Source organism: Leptodactylus fuscus, chromosome 3, assembly GCF_031893055.1.
Source record: "Leptodactylus fuscus isolate aLepFus1 chromosome 3, aLepFus1.hap2, whole genome shotgun sequence".
Taxonomy (NCBI): domain Eukaryota; kingdom Metazoa; phylum Chordata; class Amphibia; order Anura; family Leptodactylidae; genus Leptodactylus; species Leptodactylus fuscus.
Genome location: NC_134267.1, coordinates 41,578,106 through 41,595,681, shown reverse-complemented (window position 1 = coordinate 41,595,681; position 17,576 = coordinate 41,578,106). Strand labels below are relative to the sequence as shown.

The 17,576-nt window shown below is 44.0% G+C and overlaps 1 protein-coding gene across 1 annotated transcript; it reads right to left on the bottom strand.

Annotated features, from left to right (window-relative positions):
- Positions 1-8,728: 8,728 nt before the first annotated feature.
- LOC142197293 (prolyl-tRNA synthetase associated domain-containing protein 1-like) lies at positions 8,729-15,629 on the bottom strand. Its single transcript, XM_075267471.1, has 2 exons — positions 15,511-15,629; positions 8,729-9,199 (listed from the first exon to the last, which is right to left on the bottom strand). The coding sequence occupies exons 1-2, from the start codon at positions 15,589-15,591 to the stop codon at positions 8,768-8,770; spliced, it is 513 nt and encodes a 170-aa protein (XP_075123572.1). The 5' UTR covers positions 15,592-15,629; the 3' UTR covers positions 8,729-8,767.
- Positions 15,630-17,576: the final 1,947 nt, after the last annotated feature.

Genomic DNA, 17,576 nt, shown 5'->3' with positions numbered 1-17,576 from the left:
TGACAGGCTCCCATTGAATTCAATGTGAGGCTTTTTTTTTTTTTTTTACGTGGATTCTGTGTCAAAATCCAGACCCAAAACTACGTGTGAACTACCCCTAACTCTCCAGGAAATAAGGAACTATAAGGGTATGTTCACATGGAGGAAATCAGCACTGAATTTGAGATTCCGCCTCAAAATCAGCTCCAAATTCCACCTGAATCCAGTCTCCATTCATTTCAAATGGAACAAGATTCAGATTTTTCTTCTAGCAGAAAAATAAGCGTTACGGTCAATCTTCAGGCAGATTCCGCCTAATAACTCCTGTTGTTGAAGGCAGAAAATATCACCTGGCAGGTGCAGACTTTGACACAGAAATTGCGCAAGCGTAAAAATCTGCTTCACTTCAGTTAGGAAAAGATCCTGAAGCTGAAAATTTCCACTGTGTAAACCAACCCAAGACTTGAGGCCAGGTTCACATCTGCAGTCAGTATTCGGTTCGGGGAGTCCAGCTGCGGATCCCCGAACGGAATACCAAACGCATTGATGAGCGATGAGCTTATGAAAGCACACGGACCTCATAGACTATAATGGGGTCCGTGTGTTTTCCGCGCGGTTTCTGCACAAGTCATGCGGAGAGAAAAGTAATTCATGAAGTAGTTTTCTCTCCACATGTTCTGTGCAGAGTCCGATCCCCCCCCCCCCCCCAAACGGGAAACCGAACGCAGATGTGAACCAGGCCTTAGTCTTTTTGGAGTGATGTCTACGTTCCTGGAGAGCAACAACGTTACTTACTCTGCTCTAAATGAATGTTCACCATACAATTTTCCAGTCTACAAAAGCACCAAAGGTATCATTTACCATATTTTCCATTCCAATGAAATAAAGTGTCTAGTATACATGAACGGGACTGGATTACTCCTCGCTATGAAGACAGAATGACCAAATCTCTCAAAAGTAAAAAAATTTCTATGATCGTAAAGGGTAAACAAACCAGATTAAAGGGGTTGTCCATGGTGTTTCATTTTACATACTTCCTCCAGGAGTTTATCGAAGATGGACTTGTGTCTTCTGGGCTGGTTCTAAGCCCCGGTCATGTGATTGGCACCAGAATCCTGCCCTCAGGTTGCCCAGGCTTCTCCCTCTCCCATATTCAGACTCCTTCCTGACGCCCTGAAACCTGTCCGCAGCTTACTCTCTATGCCTGATGAAGGGTATGACCCGAAACACTGCAATGGACAATTGTTCAATAAATTCTAGAAAACATAATACTGCCCCGAAGCACTGTTCTATATTCTTTTCTCCTGGCCATATTAAGAGAAGACATGGTCAACCCCATACAGAACCTGCAGTAGAACAGGCCGACAGTAATAAAGCCAACATCCATAGCACAGAACTACGTATGATAACAGTAGAGGAGGATGGAGAAGGAGCAGCCTGGGGGGTCAGATGCTGGCTTCAATCCTGTGCTCGGGGTTGGAACCTGCCCAGGTCCTATTTGAAAAAATCTCCAGAGAAAGTAAAATTAAACTCCCTCTCTTTTAAGAATTCATCAGGTCCGAAATGTTTTATTTTATGTATTTTTATTGGTTTAAAAGGCAATAGGTCTCTACCTTTTATAAGGAGCATAAAAAAACCTGGTCAAAAACCAACAAAGCAATATAAAAATAATGTATTAGTATAATGCAAACCCGGCCTTTACGTGCACTGGGAGTGAGTGAGGCCTTATATGCTAGATTTTCCTACAGACAGCTGAGAGCATGTTATTAAAAAGATGGGCATATTGTGTTCTCCATTTATTATTATTTATTTATTTAGCACCATTAATTCCATGGTGCTTTACATTATTATATTAATTCCATGGTGCTTTATATTATTATATTAATTCCATGGTGCTTTATATTATTATATTAATTCCATGGTACTTTACATTATTATATTAAGTCCATGGTGCTGTATATTATTCTATTAAGTCCATGGTGCTTTACATTATTATATTAATTCCATGGTGCTTTACATTATTATATTGATTCCATGGTGCTTTACATTATTATATTAATTCCATGCTGCTTTACATTATTATATTAATTCCATGGTGCTTTACATTTGGAGGTTCACATACAATACACAAAATATACAAATACATATAATACTAACAATGGCCGACTGGCACAGTGGGGTAGAGGGCCCATAATCTATGAGGGTAGGGGGATAGAGATAGAAGGTGAGGGGTAGAGACAGTACAGATGGGGGTGCGGTGATAGTGTTATTGGAGGTTGTAGGCCTTCCTGAATAGGTGAGTCTTCAGGGCCTTCTTGAAGCCTGTGATTGTGGGGGTCAGTCTTATGTGTCTTGGTAAGGAGTTCAGAGTATGGGGGATGCACGGGAGAAATCTTGGAGACGGTTGTGTGAGGAGCGGATGAGAGCAGAGCGGAGTAGGAGGTCATTGGAGGATCTGAGGTTACGTGTGGGCAGGTAGCAGGAGATTAGTTCAGAGATATATGGAGGGGACAGGTTGTGGATGGCTTTGTATGTTAACGTTAGTAGCTTGAATTCAATACGCTGGGCTATAGGTAGACAGTGGAGGGACTGGCAGAGGGGGGTCGTTGATGAAGATCGGGGCTTGAGGTGAATTAAGCGGGCAGCGCAGTTTAAGGTGGACTGGAGGGGGGCGAGGGTGTTAGCTGGGAGTCCATGGAGAAGGGATCCATTATACCAAGAGTGTCATACTGATTTCAATCGAAGGCCAGATTAGCTTTATGGTTGTCTTCAAAGGGTCATATAGTGTCATATTTGCCCCCCCCCCCCCCCACACACACACATAGATATTGGTGACTCCCACAGGTAATAGTTCTCTTCACCCCACCTAAATTTACATCACACATGGTTGAGGCCACACCACTCTGGTAATTTCTAGAGATGAGCGAGTAGTATTCGAATACCTCCACTGCATAGATATTGATGTAAAAAAGTGCCAGGGAAGGTGGGAGGGGGCATCAAATTTTTACTGCATTTACCGAGTGGTATTACACCAATAACTACGCAGGGGAGGTATCCGATCAAATACTACTCGCTCATCCCAAGTAATTTCATACTCCCCACTTATTCCGGCAGTGTGATGCTGTGGGGTTCGGCTGTGCACTTCTATTATCCTCTCAGCTATCCTGTCATCTGCACTATGGTACCGCAAGTGACATCAGAAGAGAGGGGGACAGCATGGCTAAAAGGATATTAAAAGAGGTGCACAGCCGGTTGCCACATCAGCACTATAAAGGAAAAATAGATAGTATTCAATTTCTTAGACCTGGAGATATTAGTGTGGTTAGTGGGCCTATGAAGCCCTGAGGGCGACTGCTGTAACCACAGCACTCCACACCACATGGTCCGGGAACCTGCCAGCTGAAGACAGAACAAAGTGATGTCACGTGAATAGGCTTACTATATGACCCCCTTTTTTTTGCCCCTACAGAGTATATGACTCCCACATAGTGATATGTTAGGCCACCACCTATTGTATTAATGCAATAGGTAGTTGCCGATAATTTATTCCGCTATCCAACGTTTCTGTCCAGGTCCTGCAGTTCCAGACACTGAACAACAGCAGGACATAACATCATGGCGTTCTTCCATGTTGTTACGCAACGTGTATCACTGCCTAGACAGGAGTGCGGATAGCTGAGTACATTACTGGTCACTACCCATCACAATAATCCAATAGGAATCAGCCAATTCAAAAAGAAAATAGACCTTCAGTTCATGTCATGAGGTGCCGCAGCCCAGGGCCTTGTCTTTGACACCTGTGATCTACGTTCTGCTCTACCAGGGAAAGGGTTAACAAAGGAACATTCTGGATAGGAAGGACATTGAGCATGAATACATTAGATGAAGGTAACCTTCATACGGTTGTATTGTATCTGGGCAGTGCAGCAGGTTCAGTACTGACTGTCAGATCCTCTCATGTTATTCCTCATTGCAAATTTGTGGGTAAAAAAAAAAAAATCTGGAATAAATGTTCTGGCAGACAGTGCGAGGTTGTGTTAGATTTCATGGCTGGTGCAGCTGTCCCTGGTGCTCGCCAGATATACAAGCTGCAGAAATAAATGTTCATTGTTCACACATGGACAGGTGGAAGCAACGCTTGGAAAAAAAATGTACATTTTTGTGACAAAAACAGCAAGTGGTTTGCAGGATTTCCTCAAGTGCATGGAGTAAGATAAAGGTAACGTATCCTGGGTTCACACTATCTGGAGGTTCTGAGCTCCAAAACTGCTTATTACAGGTTATTCAGAAAAACTTTGGAAAAAACACTTGTTTCACAGCCACATCTTTGTTCTGCCCATGTTCCCTCTCCTGGACACCATTCTCTGAAAGGAATGAAGACCAAACAGTCAAATACAGTTAGGGCCAGAAATATTTAGACAGTGACACAAGTTTTGTTATTTTAGCTGTTTACTAAAACATGTTCAGAAATACAATTATATATATAATATGGGCTGAAAGTGCACACTCCCAGCTGCAATATGAGTTTCCACATCCAAATCGGAGAAAGGGTTTAGGAATCATAGCTCTGTAATGCATAGCCTCCTCTTTTTCAAGGGACCAAAAGTAATTGGACAATGGACTCTAAGGGCTGCAATTAACTGTGAAGGCGTCTCCCTCGTAAACCTGTAATCAATGAAGTAGTTAAAAGGTCTGGGGTTGATTCCAGGTGTGTGGTTTTGCATTTGGAAGCTGTTGCTGTGACCAGACAACATGCGGTCAAAGGAACTCTCAATTGAGGTGAAGCAGAACATCCTGAGGCTGAAAAAAAAGAAAAAATCCATCAGAGAGATAGCAGACATGCTTGGAGTAGCAAAATCAACAGTCGGGTACATTCTAAGAAAAAAGGAATTGACTGGTGAGCTTGGGAACTCAAAAAGGCCTGGACTTCCACGGATGACAACAGTGGTGGATGATCGCCGCATACTTTCTTTGGTCAAGAAGAACCCGTTCACAACATCAACTGAAGTCCAGAACACTCTCAGTGAAGTAGGTGTATCTGTCTCTAAGTCAACAGTAAAGAGAAGACTCCATGAAAGTAAATACAAAGGGTTCACATCTAGATGCAAACCATTCATCAATTCCAAAAATAGACAGGCCAGAGTTAAATTTGCTGAAAAACACCTCAAGAAGCCAGCTCAGTTCTGGAAAAGTATTCTATGGACAGATGAGACAAAGATCAACCTGTACCAGAATGATGGGAAGAAAAAAGTTTGAAGAAGAAAGGGAACAGCACATGATCCAAGGCACACCACATCCTCTGTAAAACATGGTGGAGGCAACGTGATGGCATGGGCATGCATGGCTTTCAATGGCACTGGGTCACTTGTGTTTATTGATGACATAACGGCAGACAAGAGTAGCCGGATGAATTCTGAAGTGTACCGGGATATACTTTCAGCCCAGATTCAGCCAAATGCTGCCAAGTTGATCGGACGGCGCTTCATAATACAGATGGACAATGACCCCAAGCATACAGCCAAAGCTACCCAGGAGTTCATGAGTGCAAAAAAGTGGAACATTCTGCAATGGCCAAGTCAATCACCAGATCTTAACCCAATTGAGCATGCATTTCACTTGCTCAAATCCAGACTTAAGGCGGACACAAACAAGCAAGACCTGAAGGCTGCGGCTGTAAAGGCCTGGCAAAGCATTAAGAAGGAGGAAACCCAGCGTTTGGTCATGTCCATGGGTTCCAGACTTAAGGCAGTGATTGCCTCCAAAGGATTCGCAACAAAATATTGAAAAAAAAAATATTTTGTTTGGGTTATGTTTATTTGTCCAATTACTTTTGAGCTCCTAAAATGTGGAGTGTTTGTAAAGAAATGTGTACAATTCCTACATTTTCTATCAGATATTTTTGTTCAACCCTTCAAATTAAACGTTACAATCTGCACTTGAATTCTGTTGTAGAGGTTTCATTTCAAAACCAATGTGGTGCCATGCAGAGCCCAACTCGCGAAAATTGTGTCACTGTCCAAATATTTCTGGCCCTAACTGTAAGACTCAATTCACACTCAGTTTGAAAAGGCTGAATGCAGAGATGTGGCCTCACCAGGGCCGGCTCCAGGTTTTTATGGGCCTTTGGGCGACAGAGCCTCAGTGGGCCCCCTTGTAAAGGAGGCGGGGGAGTTGAGACACTGCGTCGCAGATGAAGCGAGTGATGTCATGCAGGAGTGTGGCGTCACCAACACCATACCTCCCAACTTTTAAAAAGTAGAAAGAGGGGTAAAATGCGCTCTGCAGCAAATTTAGCCCCACCCACTTTTATGTTGACTCCGCCCATTTCCATTCATGTGCTCCCACACAGTATAATCCTACAGTCACCCGTAAATTATATGCCCCCCCTCCATCTCTCCCCCAGTTTCATATACACCCTTCCTCTGCCCCCAGTTTCATGTCCCCCCTTCCATCTCTGTCCCCAGTTTCATGCCGTTCTCTCCCTTCATCTGCCCAGTTTCATGTCCCCCGTTTCTGCCCCAGTGTCATGCTGCCCCCCCCCCCTCCATTTGCCCCCGAGTTTCATTGGGCCCCCTCCATCTCTGTCCCCAGTTTCATGCCGTTCTCCCCCCCTTCATCTGCCCAGTTTCATGTCCCCCCGTCTCTGCCCGTGTCATGCCGTTCCCCCCATCTTCCCCAGTGTCATGCCGTTCTCTCCCCACCCCATTCATCTTCCCCAGTGTCATGCCGTTCCCCCCCTCCCCTTCATTTGCCCCCCAGTTTCATGGGCCCCCTTCATTATGTTCCACCTTAATATTTAATAAAAAAACAAACACTTACACTCACCTTCCATCGCTCCCCCCTCTGCTCTCTCACTCCATTCACATAGTTGTAGGCGCAATGACGTCATCACATCGCTGGGCCGCAGCGTTAAAGCAGGAGCTGAGCTCACAGCTCCTGCTTTAATCGCCTATGTATTCAACTCATCGGCGCCCGTCGGACGCCGATGAGCTGAAATCGGGACAGGCAAGTGCCGGGGGGCCCCCAGAGGCTCTGTGGGCCCCGGCACTTGCCCAACTATGCCGTGCGCTGACGCCAGCCCTGGGCCTCACTTACCTTCAGCACAATGACCATCTTTGTTGTCAGGTGGGTGGTCCCTGTCTTTCAGCTCCATTGTAAGGGTGCGTTCACACGGAGGAAAATGGCGCTGAATTTGGTGTGGAATCCGAATTCAGTGCTGAAAAAAAAAAGCCTCCCATTGACTTCAATGAGTAGCAGAAAAAGGAACCCATTGAAGTCAATAGGAGGCTTTTTTTCAGTACTGAATCTGACACGGACTCCACACCAAATTCAGCGCCATTTTCCTCCTTGTGAATGCCCCGTAAGACCGCCCACCTGACAGTATAGAGGATAATTATGTTGAAACTAACAGAAATGATTACTCGGGAATTGTGGGAACTCGAGAGAGAATTCCAACTGCTGCAGAATCGGTGGAGCCTTATGAAGGATGCAAAGAGCTGGAGGTGCTGACAGGTCCTCTTTAAGTATTTGGGTACATCGGTTTATACATTGTGGGGTTTTGACAGTGAAGAGAAGTAGTGTGAACTTGGACTTGGCTTGTGGCCATTTTGCACTTGTGTATAGAAAAGAGAGAAAACTGATATTGATAAACAGTAGGGTCAATAGTCCTAAAAAGATGCAGTTAGGAATTTGCATATGATACATGTCTGCATGTGGATATCCCATATACATGCAGTGGTAGATATGCTGTTGCTGCCATTCCCCGCACGATATTCTTGTTACACCGCACCATAAAGAAATTCAATATTTTGTTTGGTCCCCTCACGTCACGCACCATTTTGTGGATTGCATGATGGTTCACCTCACATGAGAATACCAGACTTTATTCCATAGTGCTGTTGATGGAGTGAGATCCTATTTGGGCATCTACCCTTCCTGCTACCTTGCTTATTGCGTGTGGATAGACATGATCTATAGAAGTCCCTCTCACATAGAAGTTCTCATCTTGAAAGAGCCCATATTGTGTAAATCAATAAACTAACCCTTTTATTGGTCATTGGAGCCAAGTATGCAGGTCCCCGGGTCCCCACTGTTCTCCTTGTTCCATACTGGATACTAAAATTTTGGATATTAACCATGTCCAAAAAATACACAGGGCAAAAGCTCCAATACATCTAAAATTAAAAATAAAGCCTTAAAGGGATTTTAATTAGCTTAAAATGTGTCATCTATCCAAGTGTCTGAAGGCAGGGACCCCTAACATTTGCAAAATCCTGGCACCTGTGTACCCTAATGTCAGTGATGATCATGCTACACCCCGCCGCTCTACTCATCTCTATTGGACTGCTGAAGAGAAGCTGAGAACAAGCTTGGCCGTCTTCAGAAGTGCTTTAGAGGTGAATGGAGTTGAAGTGTCATGTGCAACCCCAGCCACATTCATAGAGAAGTAAATGGGAGCCCAGGTCTTGTGACTGCTGAGGGTCTGACCGCCGAGACCTTAACCAATCAAACCCCCTTTTACAGCTTCAATGTAAACTGATACATCTCCCTGGTTACAGGCTACAACCCAACTCTGTGTAGTCAGATTCTGCAGCTGTATATACTAATCTAACCAGGTAGCGGACAGGTATATACTGCAATATCTATAACATTCTTATCCAACCGTGAAAGGATAATGCAAGACAAAAAGAGTCAGCAAAGATACAATGCAAACACACAAATGCCAAAAACTTTTTTTTCATTTTGCATCCATAAATAGTGTGCAGGGAATAAGAGGACGTACCGAAACCTAATCATCAAAGTTTATTTTTATAGGATCATGGCCGGTCTTTTTCAAAAAGGTGAGAAATTCATCTGGAGTAATCCCCATAGTTGCAGAGTTGGTCATCGGATGGAAATAGACCCTCTCATGACCTCCTTCTAAAAACTTGGAATCTAGAACAAACTTCACGTCTGCTTTCTCATCACAGAAGAGGGCGAGTGGGGTGGCGCAGCCCTGACCCACTTTCAGTTTTTCAATCATGGACGCTTCATCTGCAAACCTGAGATTTCCACTGCCAACGTTTAACTTCTTTGCAAGATCGTTCAGGTTTACTTGGCGGTCGTGCAGCACAGTCACCAGCCAAAGCCCTTTCTTCTTCTTGTCCTTCAAGAACAGGTTTTTACTATGAGCGCCTTTTAGGTGCTGGACATGTGGCATCATTTCCTCCACTGTAAAGACCTGGAAGATATAACTCAACCCTTTAATACAAAGAACAATCTGGTGACAAACACTTTGGTTAAACATTGTAGTTAGCCTAAGGTTGGGTTCACATCTGCGGCAAAGACTAGACCACCGAATATTGGCACGAAGCATTTATTCTCTGCCACCTCCAGCTTCAAATTGATGGGCTCCCTGAGGTACCATGGCTCTAGTGGTCTGGCTGTGCGTCATTCGGGTCCCCGAACAACCTTTGGCTATATACAGTCCTATGAAAAAGTTTGGGCACCCCTATTAATCTTAATCATTTTTAGTTCTAAATATTTTGGTGTTTGCAGCAGCCATTTCAGTTTGATATATCTAATAACTGATGGACACAGTAATATTTCAGGATTGAAATGAGGTTTATTGTACTAATAGAAAATGTGCAATATGCATTAAACCAAAATTTGACCAGTGCAAAAGTATGGGCACCTCAACAGAAAAGTGACATTAATATTTAGTACATCCTCCTTTTGCCTCTAGTCGCTTCCTGCAGCTTTTAATCAGTTCCTGGATCCTGGATGAAGGGATTTTGGACCATTCCTCTTTACAAAACAATTCAAGTTCAGTTAAGTTTGATGGTCGCCGAGCATGGACAGCCCGCTCTCAAATGATCTGAAAACAAAGATTGTTCAACATAGTTGTTCAGGGGAAGGATACAAAAAGTTGTCTCAGAGATTTAACCTGTCAGTTTCCACTGTGAGGAACATAGTAAGGAAATGGAAGACCACAGGGACAGTTCTTGTTAAGCCCAGAAGTGGCAGGCCAAGAAAAATATCAGAAAGGCAGAGAAGAAGAATGGTGAGAACAGTCAAGGACAATCCACAGACCACCTCCAAAGAGCTGCAGCATCATCTTGCTGCAGATGGTGTCACTGTGCATCAGTCAGCAATACAGCGCACTTTGCACAAGGAGAAGCTGTATGGGAGAGTGATGAGAAAGAAGCCGTTTCTGCAAGCACGCCACAAACAGAGTCGCCTGAGGTATGCAAAAGCACATTTGGACAAGGCAGCTTCATTTTGGAAGAAGGTCCTGTGGACTGATGAAACAAAGATTGAGTTGTTTGGTCATACAAAAAGGCGTTATGCATGGCGTCCAAAAAAACAGCATTGCAAGAAAAACACATGCTACCCACTGTAAAATTTGGTGGAGGTTCCATCATGCTTTGGGGCTGTGTGGCCAATGCCGGCACCGGGAATCTTGTTAAAGTTGAGGGTCGCATGGATTCTACTCAGTATCAGCAGATTCTTGAGAATAATGTTCAAGAATCAGTGACGAAGTTGAAGTTATGCCGGGGATGAATATTTCAGCAAGACAATGATCCAAAACACCGCTCCAAATCCTCAGGCATTCATGCAGAGGAACAAGTACAATGTTCTGGAATGGCCATCCCAGTCCCCAGACCTGAATATCATTGAACATCTGTGGGATGATTTGAAGCGGGCTGCCCATGCTCGGCGACCATCAAACTTAACTGAACTTGAATTGTTTTGTAAAGAGGAATGGTCCAAAATACCTTCATCCAGGATCCAGGAACTGATTAAAAGCTACAGGAAGCGACTAGAGGCTGTTATCTTTGCAAAAGGAGGATCTACTACATATTAATGTCACTTTTCTGTTGAGGTGCCCATACTTTTGCACTGGTCAAATTTTGGTTTAATGCATATTGCACATTTTCTGTTAGTACAATAAACCTCATTTCAATCCTGAAATATTACTGTGTCCATCAGTTATTAGATATATCAAACTGAAATGGCTGCTGCAAACACCAAAATATTTAGAACTAAAAATGATTAAGATTAATAGGGGTGCCCAAACTTTTTCATAGGACTGTATACATATATATGGGATATACAAAGGACATGGCAAAAACTAGCTTAAGTCTAAAGCCCCACGTTGCAGATTTTGTTGTGTTTTTTTGAGCCAAAGTCAGAAGTGGGTTGAACAAAAGGGAGAGGTATAAGAACTTCCTATATATTTCTCATCCCTTTTATAGACACTCTTGGCTTTGGCTCCAAAAAAATGTATCAAAATCTGCAACAAAAAAAGCTGTTTCCGCAATGTGGGGCCTCAGCCTTAGGCCGGGACCCCACATGACGCAATTCCTTCCACATATTGTAGAAAAATGCCCACAGAGGACTGACTGCAATTTCCAAAGCCATTGCATTTTTGGAAATCTCAGCATGTCAGTTATGCCTACAGAGATGCCGGCGGTTTCCTTATACGTATAATTGAATCAGAAAGTCCACAGAGGAAAAAACTGCAGACTTTCTGTGAAAAACGTTGCGGGAAAAACCGTGATGTGTTTGTGCCGCAATTATTCCCACAGCGCTTTTTCGCTGTAGCCCGCTACATGGGACCTCAGCCTAAATCATCTGGTTTTCAGCCATAATTTCTAGGCGGCTTTCAGCCCTGCATTGTGGGTTTTCCTTTGCAGTTTGGTAAATCTCATCCACTACACCACTATTGCACACTGCAGCAGCTTAGAGGGGGTGTTCATACTTGCGCCCGTGTCCGCCTGCCGGGTCTCCGTCCTATTCCCCAGAGAAACTGCATAGGGGACGGCTTCCTGGCGGTCAGTTTTAAAACCCATTCATTTGAATGGGTTTTTAAAGCAATCCGCCGATGTCCATACGCGTCCTCTCTGCAAGAAAACAGGGTTTTTTGGTCCAACAGAGTCGAACATGCAGGACTTTGTGTCTGGCCAAAAAAAACTGGACAAGGATGCAAGTGTGAACTTAGCTGCCACAAATTTGCATTAACCCACTACAAGTACAGTACATTTGTGTAACCTGCCTCAGGGTTCACAATGTTTGTTTAGGTGCGAATTTTTAAGCTTTTCTGCCTTAATAATAGCTTTAAAAACACCTAGAATTGGTTTAGTTTCAGAACTATTTTTTTTTTTTAGGTTAGCTCAAAATGGGTTGTCCCATTAAAGATACTTTTCCCTAGAGATACATGTCACATTGCTGGAGTCCCACCGCTGAGTTCCCCAGCTACCATAAGAATGGGGGACAATCCTCTTTGTGAAGGAAGCTTCTGTGCACTTGTATGACTGGTGCTCCACTCCATAGGAGGCATCTTGGACTTTCAGTCCCCTGTTCTCCTCTTTGCTGGGGGTGTCCAGCAGACTGACCACCAGCGATGTGACACTTATCCCCTATCTTGTAGTCTCTTTATATGAAAAGGGCTTTACAGGTGTTTAACCTGCAGTTTGGGATTCTGTCAATGCAGATTACCACCCTGAAGTTCGGCTGAGGTCCACCCCCCCACAGGATGAATGACAGGCTTCCCTTCTCGTTCACATCTCTCTTGGGGCTCAACACATGCAGTACTCTGTCGAGCATGGTGCTTCTGGGTGGATTCTGATACAGGCGACATGCCCAGTACTCTCAATGAAAAAAATAAAAAACATCTTCCATTTTTTTTGCAACTAATGTACATGACAAAAATGAATAATGAATTGAAATTAATGGATATGGATATAGTTTGCAAAAAAGCAGATGACATATAGATGATGATGTATTTTTCACAGACTGTATACAGATCCATTCATTTCAAGGTACTTATTCAGACCTCCAAAATGCAGCATGGTCATATTGTTTTTTTTGCTGATGACAATTCAGGTCTGTGGGTCTGTGACATCCATTTTTTTTTTTACATACCCAGAGACAGAAGAGCATAGGAAATGTTAAAAATAGAAAAAAGAAAATGGATCCACCACCATGGACAGCTCACCCAATAAGACACCCCATAGGGCCCCATCCTCATCACTATCATAAAAGGTCTGAGCCACAAATCAGTTCATTGATTGATGTGTCATTGTATCAGGTCTGTGGCATATTATTATGGCGATTTTTTTTTTTCTTCTTGTTTTGTGGAACTTTTTAATCCACCACTCTAGCATTACATGCACGACTGTCCACAAATACTGATCCACAAAAACCAGGTATGTCATCCATAATCACAGATCCGCAAAATGACTTGTATCATCCTCTACACTTGTCTGTACCGCAAGTATAGGGCACGCCTCATAATTTGCAATAACATGGCCCCAGCCTTCCGACCCATCAAACCCAAGTCTCTACCACCCAACTGTGTTCAGGATGGTCTTGTACAAGTAAGGCCTCATTTACACAACAGTATCGTGCACTTTTTTTCCACGGCCGAGTATACACCAGAGAGTAATCCCTTTTCCTGGGTCCTTCATAGACATGTCGATATAGGAGGGATCAGTGAAAATGGCCCGAGAAATAGCATATTCTATTCTTTCTTGTATCTTTCACATGGACCATTCAAACAATGGTGATGTGAATAGATCCATTAACCCTTTCCCCATATCCACCATACTATTACAGCGGATGTCGGATCTTACTGGAAAATATAAAAAAGGGTTATGGAATCCTGTCATGTGAATGAGCCTACTGTAGGTGTGACCCCGTATCACACCCATATACAGCTATAGTGATGGAGATTTGGCTTCAGGTACCATCTTTATGCTGATGACACCCAATTATACACATCTTCCCGGGACATCACCCCTGCACTCATACAGAACACCAGCAACTGTCTCTCTGCTGTCTCAAATATCATGTCCTCACTCTATCTGAAACTAAATCTCTCCAAGATTGAGCTACTACTGTTTCCACCATCTAATAGATCTGTCCCTGATATATCCATTGCAGTCTCAGGCATTACTATAACTCCTAGGCAGCAGGCCCGCTGCCTCAGGGTCATGTTTGATGCAGACCTTTCCTTCACCCCTCATATTGAATCACTCGCACGTTCATGTCACCTCCACCTCAAAAACATCTCCAGAATACGCCCTTTCCTTATCAGAGATACACTAAAGACACTTATTGTCTCTCTGATTCATTCTCGCCTTGACTACTGTAACTCCTTACTAATCGGTCTTCCCCTCACTAAACTCTCCCCTCTACAATCTATTCTGAATGCAGTGGCCAGGCTCATATATCAGGCTAGACGCTACAGCGATGCCTCTGGTCTGTGCCGGTCACTACATTGGCTGCCTATTCAATATAGAATAAAATATAAAGTTATCACCCTCATCCACAAGGCTCTCCATAATGCTGCACCTCCATACATTTCCTCCCTCATCTCTGTCTACCGCCCAACCCGTGTTCTCCGCTCACTCAATGACCTAACACTTACCTCCTCTATTATCAGAACCTCCCACGCTCGTATACAAGACTTCTCCCGAGTTGCACCACTTCTCTGGAATGCTCTACCCCGGACAATCAGATTAGCTCCCAATTTCTACAGTTTCAAACGCAAACTAAAGACGCATATTTTCAGACAGGCCTATCACAATGTCTAACGTAAACCCTTAACCCTCCTCTGTCTCCGCTCCCGCACTTCCCCACATGATATGATGTCATCTAAGGATAACGTTATCTGTCCAAGCTCCATCCACATGTTACAGGACACGACTGTCGACTGCTCATAAAGTCTTATGTTTATGCAATGACAGTCACCTCTATTACAAAAGTGTCTGACCTCTGCATAAGCAATGCCGCCCCTGCTACCTCTTGTGTCACCCCCTCTACCTTATAGATTGTAAGCTCTTGCGAGCAGGGCCCTCAGTCCCATTGTGTGAAATGATTTTCTTTGTAATGTATCTTTCTGTCTGGATTTGAACCCTACAAATTGTACAGCGCTGCGGAATATGTTGGCGCTATATAAATAAAATTTATTATTATTATTATATTACCATGATTACCCCTATGGGAGACCCAACCACTACCTGAGACCAGAGCTGGGGGACCACCTCACAGTAAGGCTGCGCTCACATCTACGCCGGAGTCTCCTTTGCAGTGTCCACTGAAAAGTGATGAAGATAAAAGACTTTTCCTCTGTCGGTTTCCGCTTTAAAATAATGTTCACCCGACAAACTCCATTATAGACAATGTGGTCTGCTGGGCTCTGTGGGTATCTGCTATTTTAGCAGTCTACCTCTCCGGTAGTCTGGTCCTCTGACAGACCCAAACACTAGTGTGAACTAAGAGCAATACAAGAACCTCTGTGATCAGGTCTAAATAAACCACCATATTATCTAACTACAATATACACATCCGCCAGCAGAGGGCAGCAACTCAAATATTACATAGAGAGGAAAGCCTGTGATACAGCGCCCTCTGGTGACAGCCTGCATAATACAAGCTGACACGTATACTGCACGTGTAATACACTACACACCAGTGCTGACCGTGTGTGCTGTACACAGCCATGTCTGCACTGTATAAGGTGACCCCCGAGCAGCCCAAACCCACCTCCGGGTGCTCCACACACGCTGGCTGGATCCCCAGCTCCTGAAGATACTGCTGCAGCTCAGCCCTCAGAGAAGCCGACATGTTGTTACTCTGCTGCCACCTGCTGCTCACTCATGGGGGTGTTCTACAATATTTTTTTTTCCATAAAACTTTATTATACAGTATGTAAACAAAAAGATTTAATAATCTAAAAATGGGTCCACTATACCTCATAGTTTTAATGTCCCCCTGCAGTTGCCCCAGTTTAAACTGGGAGCAACTAGAGGGGTTCATTACACTGGGGTAGATGGAGAAGGACATTAAACTGAGTGCAACTAAAGGGAAACATTAAACTACATCAACTGCCCCCAGTTTAATGTTCTCCTTCGGTTGCCCCCAGTTTAATGCCTCTTCTATTTCTCCTCAAAGTTTAATGTTACTCTCATATGCCCCCCAGTTTATTGTCCCCCCATCTGCCCTCACAGTTTAATGCCTCTCTTCTATCTGCCCCCACAGTTTAATATCCCCCTCATATGCCCCCCAGTCTAATGCCCCTCATGATATGCCCCCCTCATATGCCTCCCCAGTATATTGTTCCCCTTATATATGCCCCTACAGTTGAAAGTCCCTCTTCATCTGCCAACGTTTAACATAAAAAAAAAACACTGATACTTACCTCTCCTCGCTCCCCTGCTCTGTGTTAATGGAGATGTGAGTGACGTCATCACATCACACCTACAGCTCCCTTTGCCGGAGCACATAGGGGAACAGTGGTGAGGCAGGAGCTGTGTGCGCTCCTTCTTCACTACTGTATTCAACTCCTCCACGTCCTCTCCGGACGCAAAGAAGTTGAATCTGGGACATACCTCCTGCCGACCGGGACCGCAGGACATGACCCCAAGTCCGGGACGGTTGCGAGGTATGCATACTGTAATGTTGTTTACATAAACCGTGGCCCCATTTACTGTTAGCAGGTCCATGTACAAGTAATCCCTCTATTTCTAATTGTACCACAGCCACGAATGTCAGCTGTTTGGGCCCATAAGATGGCCTTAAATGTTACAGATGGCCTTCCTAACCTACCTCCCCCCACTGTTTCACTGGTTAGGTGCTCATCCTCTCTGCTAGTCTTTAGCTTTGATGATCACTGACATGATTGCTGGAACCCCAGAGTCAGGGTCCAAATAAACAGAGAGGACCTGGTACCCACTATTGGTATGATAGGGGAGCCAGGAGAGGGGATAGCATTCTCGGCTGTCAAAAAAGTGTTTGACTTTTCCTAGAAAACCCCTTTAAGGCCAACATTGTCTGGGACATATGACATTCAGCCCAAAAGGTGTATAAAGGTATAATAGATATAATAAATAAATGATTTAACATGAATAAATAAGTGACCTCTAAAATCCACTAATAAATGTCCTCCTAGTGAACTCCAAACCCACTGTGTCCCTTCATATAATAGATGATGAAATTCTGTCTGCCCGATGCCACCACTAGGGGGAGCACAGTACATAGCACGTCATCCAGCTAATATACAGTATGTGTGACATTCCCTTTATTTATTCCCCACACCTGCATATGGACAGTAGCAACCATATCAGGAGGTGGGACAAGAAAGCCCTATTCTGGAGATGCCATGCACCCCTGTCAGTGATTGTTTTACTACCCAGGAATATTAAACATTAAGTGCCTGTTCACATAGAAAAATAAATTTGTCACTAATTTTGAGATGGATTCTTCACAAAATTCCTCCCTCAATCATTGTACTCAATGGAAGGCAGAGATCAAAGTAGGTATTATTAATTATTATTGAAAGAGCATCTTGTTCCATCTTGCCATGGAACCTTCTGCATGAGACACTGACAGGGGTTTCCAAGAATTTTTTTTTTCCTCTGGAGAATGGGGAAGGTTAAAAAAAAAAAAAAAACAACTTACTAACCTATCCCCAGTTGGCCGGTGTCCCAGGCCACTGAACGGTTGTGTGGCACACCGAGGCTTGTTCCGATAACATAAGCAGCCTAAGGAAAGGACCCAGGACGTCACTCATGTACGTCACCTGTGATGTCCCGGGTCCTTTCTCTAGCTGC